General features: G+C 36.2%; 1 protein-coding gene across 4 annotated transcripts in view; it reads left to right on the forward strand.

The window, feature by feature from the left end:
* The window catches only part of SLC26A7 (solute carrier family 26 member 7), a 186,029-nt gene extending 177,168 nt beyond the window's left edge, over window positions 1-8,861 (forward strand). For 2 of the 4 annotated variants that reach the window (XM_023222931.2, XM_023222932.2), the window contains 4 exons: window positions 326-426; window positions 4,487-4,541; window positions 4,626-4,729; window positions 5,792-8,861. In XM_023222931.2, the coding sequence (XP_023078699.1) occupies window positions 326-426; window positions 4,487-4,541; window positions 4,626-4,729; window positions 5,792-5,827 (296 nt within the window). In that variant the 3' untranslated portion in view covers window positions 5,828-8,861. Of the gene's footprint in view, window positions 1-325; window positions 427-4,486; window positions 4,542-4,625; window positions 4,730-4,934; window positions 5,110-5,791 lie in introns of those variants that run through there. The other 2 variants (XM_023222930.2, XM_023222929.2) reach the window with 2 other exon arrangements.
* The last annotated feature ends 5,693 nt before the right edge of the window (window positions 8,862-14,554 follow it).

Genomic DNA, 14,554 nt, shown 5'->3' on the forward strand with positions numbered 1-14,554 from the left:
GCACTAACTTGCCAGATATCCTGTAAAAAGCATTTAAACTTTTAAGCTGAACCTCAGTTCGTCCATATATGAAATGATACTGGTAATTAACCTATTTTGTCTTCTTCTTTGAGTCATGTCATGATCACCTGAAATTGCATTCCAGTAATACAAAATCAGAAAGTTCAGAAATAATTAATAATTTACTGAAAAATGTAAAAATTAAAAGTGTTTTGAATTAGTGTTGTTAAATGTGAGGCCACTGTTACCCTCCCACCAGTCAACAAAGCCAGCAGCAGAAATCTCTTAAAATTCTCCCTAACTCAAGTCTCTGTTTCTCCTACAGAAGAAGTTTCACAGTCCTGCCCTAATGAGAAGTGTTCTTTAATCCTGGATTGCAGTGGATTTACCTTTTTTGACTATTCTGGAGTCTCCATGCTTGTTGAGGTATTTATGGAGCTTGTGTTTAGAACTGTTTCTTCCCTTTTGTTCAGTAATAAGGGTTTTCACCACCTTCTCTCTGTAGTCTTGAGCCTGCTTGTTGCAATACACATCTCACCCCATTATTTGCAAAGGACGTAGAACTTCATGCCTCCCATCACTGTAGATTTGTTTTCAGGAGATCCTATTCAGCTTCTAGTTTTATGTATGTGTGAGGGTCAGGGCTAAGAATATTTGCATGGGGTAGTCAGAGAGAACAGTACATAGACTTGAGATACAGTGGGCATAGGATCTCCTAGGCAGTCAATTTACAAGGATTCTAGAAAGGAGAAAAGCCCATTCTAGAGCACAGGCTGCATAAGCAAGTGCCTTGATGATGGCAGGAGGTTTTCTCTCACATTACGGTTGGGTACAGTTTGGCCTAATACCATTCCTGGTCTCACAAGCAGTGCCCAATGCAACGGCTTTTCTCTGTTCTCTCAGGCAACAGTGCCTCTTTCTCTGCCCTATGATCTCCATGTGGTCTCCATGATCCAGGTATGCAAAAAATAAAACTCCACTTATGGATTTAAAACTGACATAGCTTCCAAACCCCATTTCCACAGCTAGAAGAACACCTAATTTTGTCAATTCACAGAAAACTCAGACACTTCTAAGATTTTTTTTACCTCCTTCTTTTTTTAGTAAATACTAAGTCAACAGGGAATTCACCTTCTTTCTTCTTTCTTTTTGTTCTTTCCCTTAACACCCTGAATTGGTGGTGGTGGGACGTCTTGAGGGTGAGGCAGCATCTGTTCCTCAGTTTCTTCAGTCCTCTGCCAGCTTCTGAGCCTGTGAATCGGCTCATTTCATCTTCAGGTGTTTACTTCCCAGAGGTTTTCTTACTCAGATCACCTAGAGCCTTGCTGTGTGGCTTGACATTGAGCCAAATACTTAATTTAAACCTTATGGAAATTTCTGGAGCTCTTTCATCACCCATTAATCTCTCCCTGAACTCTGGTTCTGTCTGTGCAGCTCAGGGAAGCTGCCACATTTTTATTGGGTCTCCCTCATCATGCCAGGGCCCAGAAACTGCTTTGTGGCAGAAAGCTACCATGATCAGAGGGCTCACCCCATTTTTTCCCCCTTTCTCAGGAAACTCAGCTGCCCTGTGCTGCCCTGCCTGGTGCAGATTGTCTAAACATGGTTGTTGTATATTTTTGTCCAGTTGTGTACTTCTTTGTGGAGGAGGGAATAGTCTTATATTAGTTACATATCATGATCAGAAAGTGGAAACCAGACATTGACTTTTAAAGGGTTCAGATCAGTATCCTTGAAAAGGTCTCATGTTGTGGACTTGCATTGTTTTCTTGTGGTGTAGTATACCTTGTGTCTCTATTCATTTATATCTTAAATTTACTTTGAAATGTCCAGCCTTTCAAACTCACGATAGTACAAAGGTCAACATTAGTATTGCTTTCCTACGAAGATATGGGTGGGAGTGTGTGGAGGGGAATTGCTTAGTATGTGGAAGTCACAGCGTAGTCCCAGCCGCATCACACTAGCTGAGGTGTGGGGGAAATCATCTCACTTGTCTGGATCTCAGTTTATTCATTTTGTAAAAATGAGGCAGCGATTTTGTTTCAGAATTGGCAGATATTTCGAAAATAAACAAATTGTTTAAAACAATTGAAGTTTAAGTATCAGAGGCCTGAAATCTAGTGGCTATTTTCAGCAAGTCGCCCTTTCTCCCCACATAATATGTTTTCATTTTCTTGTGGTTCACTATAAAACCTTTGAACAGTTGGACTTAGGATTCAACCTGAATACTTCATGTTTTCTTCTAGCTGAAACTAAATTGTAAACACATGGTCCCTCTTCACAGGAGGGCCTCTTGTATTCGGCATTTTTATTTACTCTGTGTTCCTAAAGTCTACAAGAGTCTCTTAAAATTGTGTGTTTAAGGCGCTTCTGGGGTGCTCATTGAAAATGCAGTCTTCTGGGTTCTGATTCTGATCTAGGAGCTTCATTTTAAACACCCATAGGTGATTCTGATGCAGGAGGCTCAAGGATCCTATTTTGAGAAACACTAGACTAGGATTGGTTTTTTTTTTTTTTAAACTGGGAAAGGCCAGTATGTATAGTTTTTTTTTTGTTCAATTGCATTTTAAATTGGTTTCTGAAATTATCAGCTTCCTTCTCTAGATATTACAAACAGGACTTAGGGTTAATAAAGAAAGCAGGAGAAATGATTACCTACTCCCACTGAGTTTAGGATCCACGGCTGACAATTCAGAGAAATTCAAACCATCTTGGCACTGGGCATGTTGCAAAAAGACTTACTTTTCATCATTCATCTTAGTGGTTTTAAAGATCTGTACACTGGAATGACAGGATCAATCGACTAATGCAATTTATTTTTAGATTGGCATAAAATGATATTCCCTTAGCCAGGTGTGTTTTATCTATATATACAAAACCAGCAGTTTTGTATCAGTTTGCCCTTTTAAATTTCCTTGTTATGCCTATTTTCTTTATTTCATTATGGTTACAGTAACAGCATGATCTATGTTAAGAATATAGACTTTAAAGATAGACTAAGCCTGGTTCCACATATCATCCATATACTAGTTCTGTGATCTGGACTTAAGTGTTTACTTGCTTTTCTGTAAACTGGAAGTAGAAATACCCCCTTCATCAAGTTGTTGTGAGGCTTAAAAATGATGTATTGCATATAAAGCACCTAAGAAAGTGTCTAGCAGTTAGGAAGAACTCAATAATGCTAGTTTCTATTATTTTTTCTCATTTTAAAAATGTCATTTCTTCAAGTGTAATTAATATCATTGCAGCTAATATTATTTTTTAGTTCCAGCCACCCTGGAAGAAGGTTCAGAGTGAAGAGCCACAGCAACTCTTCAGCCCTTCATGGCTTCATGCTTTCTAATAATACTCTTTGTATTGTTTTCTTAGTTGCTTTAGCATAAGAAACATTCTCTTGGGAGTTGTAGGTTGAAGGAAGTGGGGTGACTTTTCGTTATTCTTTTACTTGGGACTTTGAGGAGGTCAGTGAACTGGAGATTATATTTATCAGCATCTACAAACCGCCCATAGCAATGTGTTTATGTTTCATTGAGCTTAAGAAAAAGTCAAACACTGAGAGGTCACCTTGAATTGAATATTTTAACTTACAAAAATGGGAGCCATTTATTCAATGGCAAAGATGCAGTCCATGTTTTTTGCTCTTTTCTCATTTACATTCAGTAATATATCTTCTATTATTTCACAATTCTTCTCACATAGAAAGAACTTCTTACTGCTGGAAGAATATGAATGAAATTTTGAATGTACAGTGCACATTATTAGAATATATTGTAAATGAACCTTTCTATATTTTATGTGTAAGATACATCACTATTATATAATGAAATCCATCCCCTGGTAACTAAAACGCCTAAATTTACTTTTACAGAAGTTCATAGACTGACTTTGATTTGGGTGAATTTAAGATCAGAGCCTTGTATAAGTTGTTTCTGCTTGAGATTTTCTAGGACTTAAAAGACGCCAAACAAATGAGTTAGGATCTCTCATCTTGCATTCCTTTTAAAATGGAAGTTGGGTAATCAGACTTGGCTTGGATTATAGTGAGGTTCTCAATTTACCATTCATGCACAGGGTTTGTAGAGCACGTGAATATGTCCAAATTATTGTAAAATATTAAAGCAAGCAGTAGGTCAGCAGCTTTCTTCATTTTCACAAATGGGTCCTTGTTTTCTATTAAAAGAGGTTGAGAACAATTTTATATGATTCTTACAGGGCGGGAAAGTAACTGTTTTTACTTTTATTAAATGATGTGGAAAAGGTAAGCAGTCAAATTTAGTTGCAATAAAGGTAGATGCCCTGCTGTATTAATCTTAGTCTTTTAGATGCTTGCCAGATTATGCCTGACTGTGTAACAATGCCTCCCTCTGGTGGTTTGACTTCATAAACATTCGCTTTAAAGAAAGTTTGATTTCTTCTGAAGCCCATCTTATTTCCTCCTGCTGGCTATTCTGAATTAACTGTTCGTATCCTATTTTAATTCTTCCAGGTTTACATGGACTGTGAAGGCAGGAGTGTGGATGTATTGTTAGCCCATTGTACAAGTAAGAACATGTCCCTGACTAACGTTGAATGTGATTCTTCCGCACTTCCACATGTATTCTTATATCACTTGTGCTTTCTTGTAGCTTCCTTGATAAAAGCAATGACGTATTATGGAAACCTAGACTCAGAGAAACCAATTTTTTTTGAATCAGTATCTGCTGCAATAAGTCATATCCATTCAAATAAGGTGAGTTGATTAAGTTGGCCTGAAGGAGTTATAAGAATATTCAGGATATAGAATCGAAGCTTTGCATCTTTTGTATCAGCTTATTACTCCATTGGCATCTAAAATCTATTAACAGCACCCCCCACCCCCCGCCCCCGGCCCCAGCCCACTTCAGACCCTCAGATTTTTTATTCCAAGTAAAAGAATGTTTCCATTCCTTTTTTAGGCCAGTGATAAACTGTTGTTTGGTAACTTGGATCTTCCAACAATGTCACTGCTCTCAGGATTGGGTGGTTGCCTATCAATTGCAAACTGCTTACTTGTACAACAAATGCTTCTTCCAGGATCTACTGTCCTAGGGATTTGAATCCACCTTTCTCAAATATAAAAACTCTAAATATGGCCTTAAAAGTTTTTTCTGCTCTGATATCTTGCCTCTAAGCTTATGTTGGCATCTTTGGAAATATTATTTGCAGAGTCTAGTGCTCACATGATCCGAAGCGTCAAAGTTATCTTACAAATGCTGGGCTTATGGTTTAGTTTTATAATTGTTCTTGGAGCTTTGATTTCCTGCAGTTTTTCTTTGAGCTTTGAATTGTTTTGCCTTTCCTCATCCCTAGAATAACATTTGGTGCCTCACAGAGTCATCTCTATTGTATACAATCAGAACAGTATGTATTTACAAAATAATAATAACACTATTATTATATCTAACATATATTGAGTGCTCTCACTATATTACAGGAATATTCTGATAGCTTTACTATGTTGTTTAACTGAATTTGCCGTGACCTTATGAGGTAGATACGATAATTTAATCCATTTTTAGAAACAAGGAAACTGACCAGGGAAATTACACAATCTATAAGTGGTAGAGTTGGTTGCAGAGTCAGCAGTTTGACGTTGAACCTGGAGCTTTGAACTGCTCTACGCTGATGCCTCATAAAAGGTTCATTTTTTTTTTTTTTTTTTTTTTTTGGCTTAGCTGGACAGCTTGCTTCAGTTACTACTGTTCTTTTACTTTGGTACCAATTTAAGAGTTGAGTAAATAGCACATACTTAATTCTTCCTCTTCTATTTCAGAATTTGAGCAAACTCAGTGACCACAGTGAAGTCTGAGACCCTTTTGTCTCAGTACAGCTCTTGTCTTTACCAACTGCCTGAAGAGGCCACACGCTGGGATTTTGCACAACTTTTTTGTTGTTTAGAGCCTACAGATGACCTCTGCTACAATAAGTATGATGTAACTTGGTAACTGCATAGCAGTTGGAAAGAACTGCCAACTTTTTTTCTCATTTTTGTTAGTAAGAAGATTCACTTAGTTATTTTATATAAAAATCAGTATGTGTTTAGTTTTAGTGTACTGAAGGGTAAACATGGTTTTATTTTATTTTACTATAATATTTTGTGCTGTTTTATTTCTATTGGGCTGTAAGTTGATGTTTAAAATTGAGAAATACTTTTGTCATAGGCAATTTTGAGCATTTACAAGCCATTTGTAAAATTTTAAGATAATCTGTAACTAATACATAAAAACAACTTAGCAAATGTGCTATTTTCACACAACTTCTCTCTGTATAGGCCTCTGAAATCTCAATAAGGCTAAATATTACTTTACACAGTAAGATGTGAAATTCACAAAAAGTAAACCAAACAAAACAAATGAAAAACTGGAAATAATTCATTTCCATATCTTTCCATACATCCATTCTTGAAGTATTCAGGAATATTTTCATAATCAAAAGAAACGAGTATCCCAATAAAACCAAGTTCTTGACGTTGGTCTGTTTTGCTCTGAATATTGGAAATGCTTAGGATCTTCAGACCCAGTACCTCTAATTTTAGCATTTCTACCCAATAAGAGGCTCTGTTTTCCACTGAAGTTTTGTTGGAGAAAGAGAATACGAAATTACACATTTTATAATTTTTAGATGAGAAAATACCACTAGCAGAATAGCTTTGAGCTATTCCAGTATAAGATGAACTGTAATAATTTTTAACTTTCCTATTTCAGAGATAATCAATATAATATGTTTATCTATATGCATATGGATGTATAGGTAGGTAGATCTTCATAGATTTTTTTTTTCTTTTGTTAGAGGAAAGCTTGATGTGATTATCTGCAAACCCATCAAACCAACAGGATAATTGACAAATAAATGCTATAGGCTAGGCTGAACTGTATGTTATTGTTTTCATGCTTGTACATATATTTTCAATCATGTACAAGTACGTAGAATTTCACATTTTAATTTAGCAAATTGATTTACCTAGGAAAAAATTATCACCTTCAAAGATAGGCATAGACACATAATTATGCTTAAGCTTTTAACAGCATTTTAACTGCTCTAAAATTTACCAGAGTAAGAAAAAGCTAGGTACTTTAAAGTGAGTTTGAGAAACAGGTTGAAAATAAAATTAAAATACCAGCCATTTAGGCGCTGTCTCTGTCATCTATAAAAGTAAATTTTAGTGCCTGCCAAGTGATGGATTATAATGGTCTCTAGCAAATGTGTGGTAAACATTCATATGACCCTTAATTTTAACATTAAATTTTAGGTAGAGCAATGTAATAAAATGAAAGAGAATTAAGAAAGGTTTCAAATTCGTATAACATATCCAGCTATTTCAATTTTGATTGAAATGAACTACAAAGAATAGTGTTTCTCCCTATGGTAGCCTCAATCTCAATGAGTGAGGCCAACTCACATTCCCATTAAACACTCTTCCAAGGAAAAGCAGAAGTAATAATTGGAGGTAAAGTTTACTTAGAGAAAATAATTTTATTCTGCTTTGTCCAATTAAATTATTCCACTGGTGGATGGTAATATTCACTATCTCTAATTCATTGGTCACTGGCAGGTAAGCATGAGTCAAGGAAAGTCAAAAAAGGAAATATATTTTGCAGTGTATAAATTGATATTTTGCTATGCAACTCCTATAATTGAACTTATATAATGCAGACACTTTCTAATTTATTAGAGATTATGGATCAGGTGTGACATTAAAATCATAGTTAATTGATGGATGGTTTTTATAGTTTGTTGACAAAATGGACACAGTATTGTCGGAGCAGTTATATTTTAATGCACTTCAGTGTTTATAGTAGAAGTTTAGTGGATTAAACTTTAAGTCCAATAATTTGGGTGTCAAATGCTAATGTTGTATTCAATGTAAAGGAAGACCAAACCATGTACCTTATGAAGACCTTTGTTTTAAGAGTTCCACACACCAAAGCTACAATGACTGTTAACCTGGAGGAAGTCTCTGGTATTGAGTTCTGAGAGCTTAAGAGGTAAACATGAGTTTAGACACACAACATTCTAAAACGCAGATGTTTATTTCGAAGCAGGTATTGACAACACAAAAACTGTATAGTGGTCTTGAAGCTGGATTGTTTCTATAGTCACACTGAATTATTTTTATGAGATTACCTTATTTTTATATATGACAAACTACTTGATAACACTTATTATGGTAAAATAAAATTGGAAAAAATTAAAACTGACCTATAAGAGTGTTAAGGACCTAATAGAGTGACATATATAAATTAAGCATAAAATATGTAGCCAGGAAAAGACTGTTAACATTACATTTATGCAAATTAAATGCCCATAAATTTCACCATTTGTCTTTCATTTTAAAGGTTATTTGCCCCCGATTATATGATTCAAGTGTTATAAGATTTAGCTTGAACTATTTTACAGTAATTTATTTGACAGATCTCTATTCTATAAACGTGTAATGTAATGAAGAAAGAGATCGTTCTTTTTTAATGAAAACATTAATGTGTTAATACCCTGTATGGGTAATGCTTGACATTTAGTGGTTGCCAAAATCTATTAGTATATTGTTGAACATACATTATGCCTTAGAAATGCACATTCTGAATTCTGTGGGATGATAATCTAATTCAATATAGAATATGCTATTTGGCAATGAGTTTGTGGCCAGCTTTCAAATAGGGAGTTAAATAGTACTTTCACAACCCAAAGATTTTTAGTTAAAAATCATGTAGTGTAATATGCTGCAGTTATTTTTTATATTTTTCAATGCATTTAATTATCTTTTTTATAATTCTTTGTACTAACTCAGCATGTAACAACCAATTTACATGGAAATAAATCAAAATATGATAACTATTATGCTTAAATGGATTTGCATCTATTATTTCATAGTATTTACTCTCCTGCAAAGCAAATAACACATACTGTTTTTTGGAATGACCACAGAGTATTATGTATTGAATATTCTTGGAAGTATCCATTATTCTTGGTAATTTCTTCTTACAAAATTTCAACCTAGGACTGTAAGTTACTGTGCCTTAATTTATGAACTGCTGATAAGAATACTTTGTGCTACAAAACTACATTTAGACATACTCTTTCACCAGGTTTACATCCTTTGCATTCCAATTTTGATTAATATATAAATTTTATTTTTTTATTTGATTTGGCTCTTCATTGTATACTATAGTTTGTCTTTCCTGACTTCCTAGGCTGAATTCAATATTCTTCAGTCTATTAAAGGCTACTTTTCCAAAGACAAGAAGCAAAGGAAGTCTTCTAGATGTTAGAGATATGGCAGATAATAAAACAGAAAAAGAATAAACGCCATCACAAACTTTGTTGTATCAAGGGAAGGCAAAATAGAATATATTTAAAATGCATTTATTGCAAGTTAGATGATGATATGTGCCAAAATGAAAATACATTAAGGAAAGCTGATAGGAAGTATGGCAGAGGATAAAGTGTTGCCTTCCTACATAGGGTGGCAGTAAGGTGATTAATGGTAGTGTCTTAGTTCTGGCTGCTATAACATATTACCAGACTAGAGAGCTTACACAATCAAAAGTTACTTCTCAGTTCTGGAGTCTGAGGAGTCCAAGTTGAAGGTGCTAGTCAATTTGGTTTCTGGTGGGGGCTCTCTTCTTGGGTTATAGATGGCCACCTTCAAGCTATGTCCTCATGTGGGGGAGAGAGAAAGAGTGAGAGAGAGAGCACTCTTCTTCTAAGGACACTCATCTTATTGGATCAGGGCCCATCCTCATAATGTTGTTTAACCTTAATTACCTTCTTATAGGTCCTGTGTTCAAATGCCATCACTTTGAGGATGAGGGATTAAACGTATGAAGTTTGAGGAAACACAATTCAGTCCACAACATTCTAGCCTTCACCAAATTCATGTCCTTATCATATGCAAAATACTTTCATTACATCCTAAGAGCCCCAAAAGTCCTGACTCATTCCAGTATCCACCCTCAAGTCTGAAGTTCAAAGTTTCATAAAATATCATCTAAATCATACATAGACGAGAACAGAAACAAGATAAACTCTTATGCAAAATTCCTCTCCAATTGTGAACCTATGAAGCCAGACAAGCTATATGCTTCCAAAATACAATGGTGGCATTGTCATAGAAATGATATCCCCATTCCAAACAGGAGAAATAAGAAAGAAGGAAGTAGTGACAGGTCCCAAGCAAGTCCAAAACCTACCAAGGAAAATTCCATCAGATCCAGACACAAAAATAATCCCTTTTGCTTTGATCCCCCACCTCTTTGACCCTCTGGGGTAGCAGTCCTGCCTCCAGAGTTCCACAGGGTGGTTCCACCCGATCACTTTGCAGGGTGTTCCCACCCCTAGAACTTCAATTTGAGGCTCTCTGCCCCATTAAAATTAAGGCAATGTCCCCACCCTTTGAAACCAAGGAGGCAGCATGGATGATCTCTGGGTTGCTTGTGGTGTCATTCTTTCTTTTCTTGAAGAATATCATGTTACAGCTGATTAGCTCTATGGTGTTGTGCTGTAGAACCTAAAACATCTGATAGCTCTCCTTCATTTTGTCCCATCTCTGTCTCCTTCAGTTCAAACTGGCAGTGGTTTGCTGACATAATTTTATCTCTATTTCTGGCTCCTGCTGAGGTGGCTAATCAGATTCATGGTTCATAACCACATTCATCTACTTATCAAATGGTTGTTTCGCCACACCCTTTGTGCTCTCTTCAGAACAAGATTTCTCATTTTATGCAACATAAACAGACTGATAATTTACCAAATCTTCAAGTTCTTGTTACTTTCTGCTTAACAACTCCTTGTTCAATTCCCCTTTCCCCTCATACTTTACTAAAAGCAGTCAGGAACAGCCAAGTCACTCCTTCAACGCTTTGCCTAGAAATAATATCCTCAGCTAAACATCCAGTTTTATCACTTGTGTTTCTACTGTCCAAAAAAACAATAGAACATAGTTCAGCCAAGTTCTTGACCACTTTACAACAAGGGTCACCTTTCCTCCAGTTTCCAATAACATGTTCCTCATTTCTATCTGAGACAGCAGAATGGCCTGTTATGACCATATTTCTACTAACACTCCATTTAGGATTACTTATTTATTCTCCAAGAAAATGGAGACTTTCTCTTTCCTTTTCTCTTTAAGCCCTCACCACAATCGCCTTTAAGTTCATGACAGTCCTTTCACAACAATCCAGGCTTTTTCTAGCATGCACCTAAAATGCTTCTTCCACATTTTTAGTTATTTGTTGCAGTAGTATCTCACGTCTCAGTACCAAAATCTGTATTAGTCTATTTGGGTTGTTACAATAAAATACCATAGACTGGAGGCTTAAACAATAGGAGTGTACTTCTCTCAGTTTCAGAGACTACAAGTCCAAGACCAAGGTGCTGGCCAATTTGGTTTCTAATGAGGGCTTTCTTCCTGGCTAGTAGAAGGATGCCTACTCTCTGTGTCCTCAGGGAGGAGAGACAAAGAAAGAGTAAGCTCTCTGCTGTCTCTTCTTATATGAACACTAATTCTATGAGATTGGAGCCTGACACTTATGACCTCATTTACCTTTACTTACCTCCTTATAAATCCTATCTCAAATATAGTCACATTGGAGATTAGGGCTTCAATATGTGAATTGTGTAGGGACACAATTCAGTCAATAGCAAGGAGTTATGCATTTCCTAGACTTTTAACAATTTTCTCTTTTTTTTTCAATCTGAAAACCAGCCTTACTAGAATTGTATTTTCATTTACTGTATGTCATGCTTTTGTATTAAAAACATAATCATTGATCATGGTCTGGTTAAAACATTCTGCCGCTAGAGACAGTAGGTTACATAGACATAACTAGCCATATCTGGCTACTCAGATGAGACTGTGGCCATGAAACAGAGTGATGTGTTCAGGAATGGGTTTGCAACATGCCAGTGGGGATTCAGAAACTGCGGTATATGGTGTTCTGGTGATGGTTCCTAATGATTAACTATCTCGTTAAAGAAGATAGAATTGAACTAGCTAGGCTAGTTTTCTCTAAGTTATCATACTGTTTTAACAAAAATAACATCATAGACTTGCTTAATTTCACCAGTTGTCTCAGAGATAGGCACAGAACACAGTCTTATTGATAACTTTCCACTTGAGTTTTTGCTTTCTTTTGTTTTGCTTTTTTTTTTAAAGAAGAATGCTCAGTTACTCCAAATTGATAGAGTTCTCTGAAACAATTTCTTTTAAAGTACTTACTCTTCAAAAATCCTTACTTTTTTTAAAACTGATTCAGCAACGGGAATTTTTTTTTTTTTTTTTTTTTTTTGACGGGGTCTCTCTCTGTCACCCAAGGTGGAGTGCATACAGTGGTGTGATCTCAGCTCACTACAACCTCCGCCTCCTGAGTTCAAGCAATTCTCCCACCTCAGCCTCCTGTGTAGCTGGGACTACAGGCATGCGCCCCCACATTTGGATAATTTTTGTATTTTTTAGTAGGGATGAGGTTTCCCCATGTTGGCCAGGCTGGTCTTGAACTCCTGACTTCAGGTGATAAGCCTGCCTCGACCTTTCAGAGTCCTGGGATTATAGACGTGAACTGCACCGGGCCGGAAATTCATTTTGATCAGACTTATCTCTTTTCTCTTCTATATAATAAAGACTATTACCTATAGTAAGTGTAGGAAGTTTTTCAGTTTTTTTTTTTAATTTGGAGCCTCTTGTTTTAAAGAGTCATTTAGAAATTGGCTCATTAATAAGTCCTATAAGTATCCATAAATTACAAGAACAGTTGTTACATTAAAAAATAAAATACTTTGATAATGAAATAAATAAAAATAAAACCAGAAATCTATCTTTGTTTCCTTTACTGTTAAAGCTGCTTTTTAAAATCTTCTTGGTTTTGAAGCAATTTGTGGACTCATAAGGCTAGTAAAAGTGAGGAAACATAGAACATCTTTTGGACTGGCATGTGTCTTCCAGATCAACTTTCCTATTTAACGCCTCTCTTTCTATACTTCTTATACCTTGATTTATATCTTACAGGCTTCTCAAGCTTCCATGCTCCCTATTTTCTTAAATTTGTAGTTAGGGACCTATTGTTTAAATAAGGGTGCCTTTATTTATGCTAACAAAGCCTGAGAGAGAGCAGGAAAGGGAGAGAAGTGAATGCAATTTCTGTGCACTGAACGGATTTTGTGGGGAAAAATAAAGACTGAAGATAAAGCTAGGTTTACAAAAAGTATTTCAGGAGAAAGTTGGTAGGCATGATCGACCCTGTGGTGGTATGATTTCAGGAGTATCTAAATGTCCCCGAAGTCCAAATACCTACTTCACAGTCTTCCAAGAGGCTTGAAGTTCTCATCATCAGTCATTCACTTGGGCTGGAGTAAATAGTATATGAAAGGAAAACACAAGAAAGCCGTTGTAACACATTGTGTTAGTCTTATGAAGAACTAGTTCACTTAAAGAGCTTATAAGACATTGTCCCCAAAGACCTGAAAGAACAAAGCATACAATAAATTTTGATGAAGAAGGATGGCTAGGAATATTTTGGAGGCTACAGAGGACAGGGCTTGGGGTGGTAGCATGATGTTGGGAGGCAAGATGGGTGGTGATGGAGAATGGGTGGGGGAGGGGAGGCAGGCTGAGTAACAGGCCTCAGGCATTTTTGGATGACCGGTTCTTCCCGTGCCCCCAACCCCCGGTGACACAGACATGGCAGAACTGGGTTTCATAAAGCCAAACACAATTCTTCCCACATTACAACTCTTTCTGGGGCTTATATCTATGCCTTTTGCTTTGGCTCTGGAATTAAAATTTGAGAATAACAGTGTGATTGCCCCAAATGGGACAGACATCTAATTTCTGTCTCATGGAAACCTTTTGTTTTTCCAATTGTCCCTCTTCACCTAGCCAATGAAAACATTGAAGTAGGAAGGGTCTAGCTTAAGAAAGTAGAGGTGTAATCAATTAAAATCAATCAAATGATGTTGATAGAGTCCTTCTGAATCTTGTTTGAAATGCAAACCTTATAATATCTACACCAGAATTGAGTGTTTGCTTGCTAAATGCAAACAGATTCCAATGGCCTACACAAGACCTAGTGAATCAGGATTTATCTGGGGTGGACTTGGGAATATGTATCTTAAAATGACAATCCCTTTAGTTTTAGACCCTAAAATTTAGGATCGCAGTCACAAAGACTTTCTTTAGTCTGGTATTTAAAAGAAGCCCTGTATATAATTCTTAGGTACTTATGTTTTCATCACTTCATCTGTTTCAGTTTGTGCATCCGTTGTAATGTACTGTGGCTGTATGGTATCCCTATAGTGTTATGCTTAGGTAACAAAAACTGGGTACATAGTTATGTCACATTGCAAAGGATGATGTCAAATTAACCAAAGCCTTTGCTCAATATGAGCATGTCAGGGGCAGAAAGTATTTAAAACATATTATCCCTATACATATATTCTTGGGTGACTTACAATAGTTTTCCTAAGAGTGCAAGTTTGGATGTAATATCCCTTATCATGGAAAATTTAAATCTTCTCCTTGTTTCACAAATTTATACTTTTCCAA

This window comes from Piliocolobus tephrosceles, chromosome 7 (assembly GCF_002776525.5).
Source record: "Piliocolobus tephrosceles isolate RC106 chromosome 7, ASM277652v3, whole genome shotgun sequence".
In the NCBI taxonomy this organism is placed as follows: domain Eukaryota; kingdom Metazoa; phylum Chordata; class Mammalia; order Primates; family Cercopithecidae; genus Piliocolobus; species Piliocolobus tephrosceles.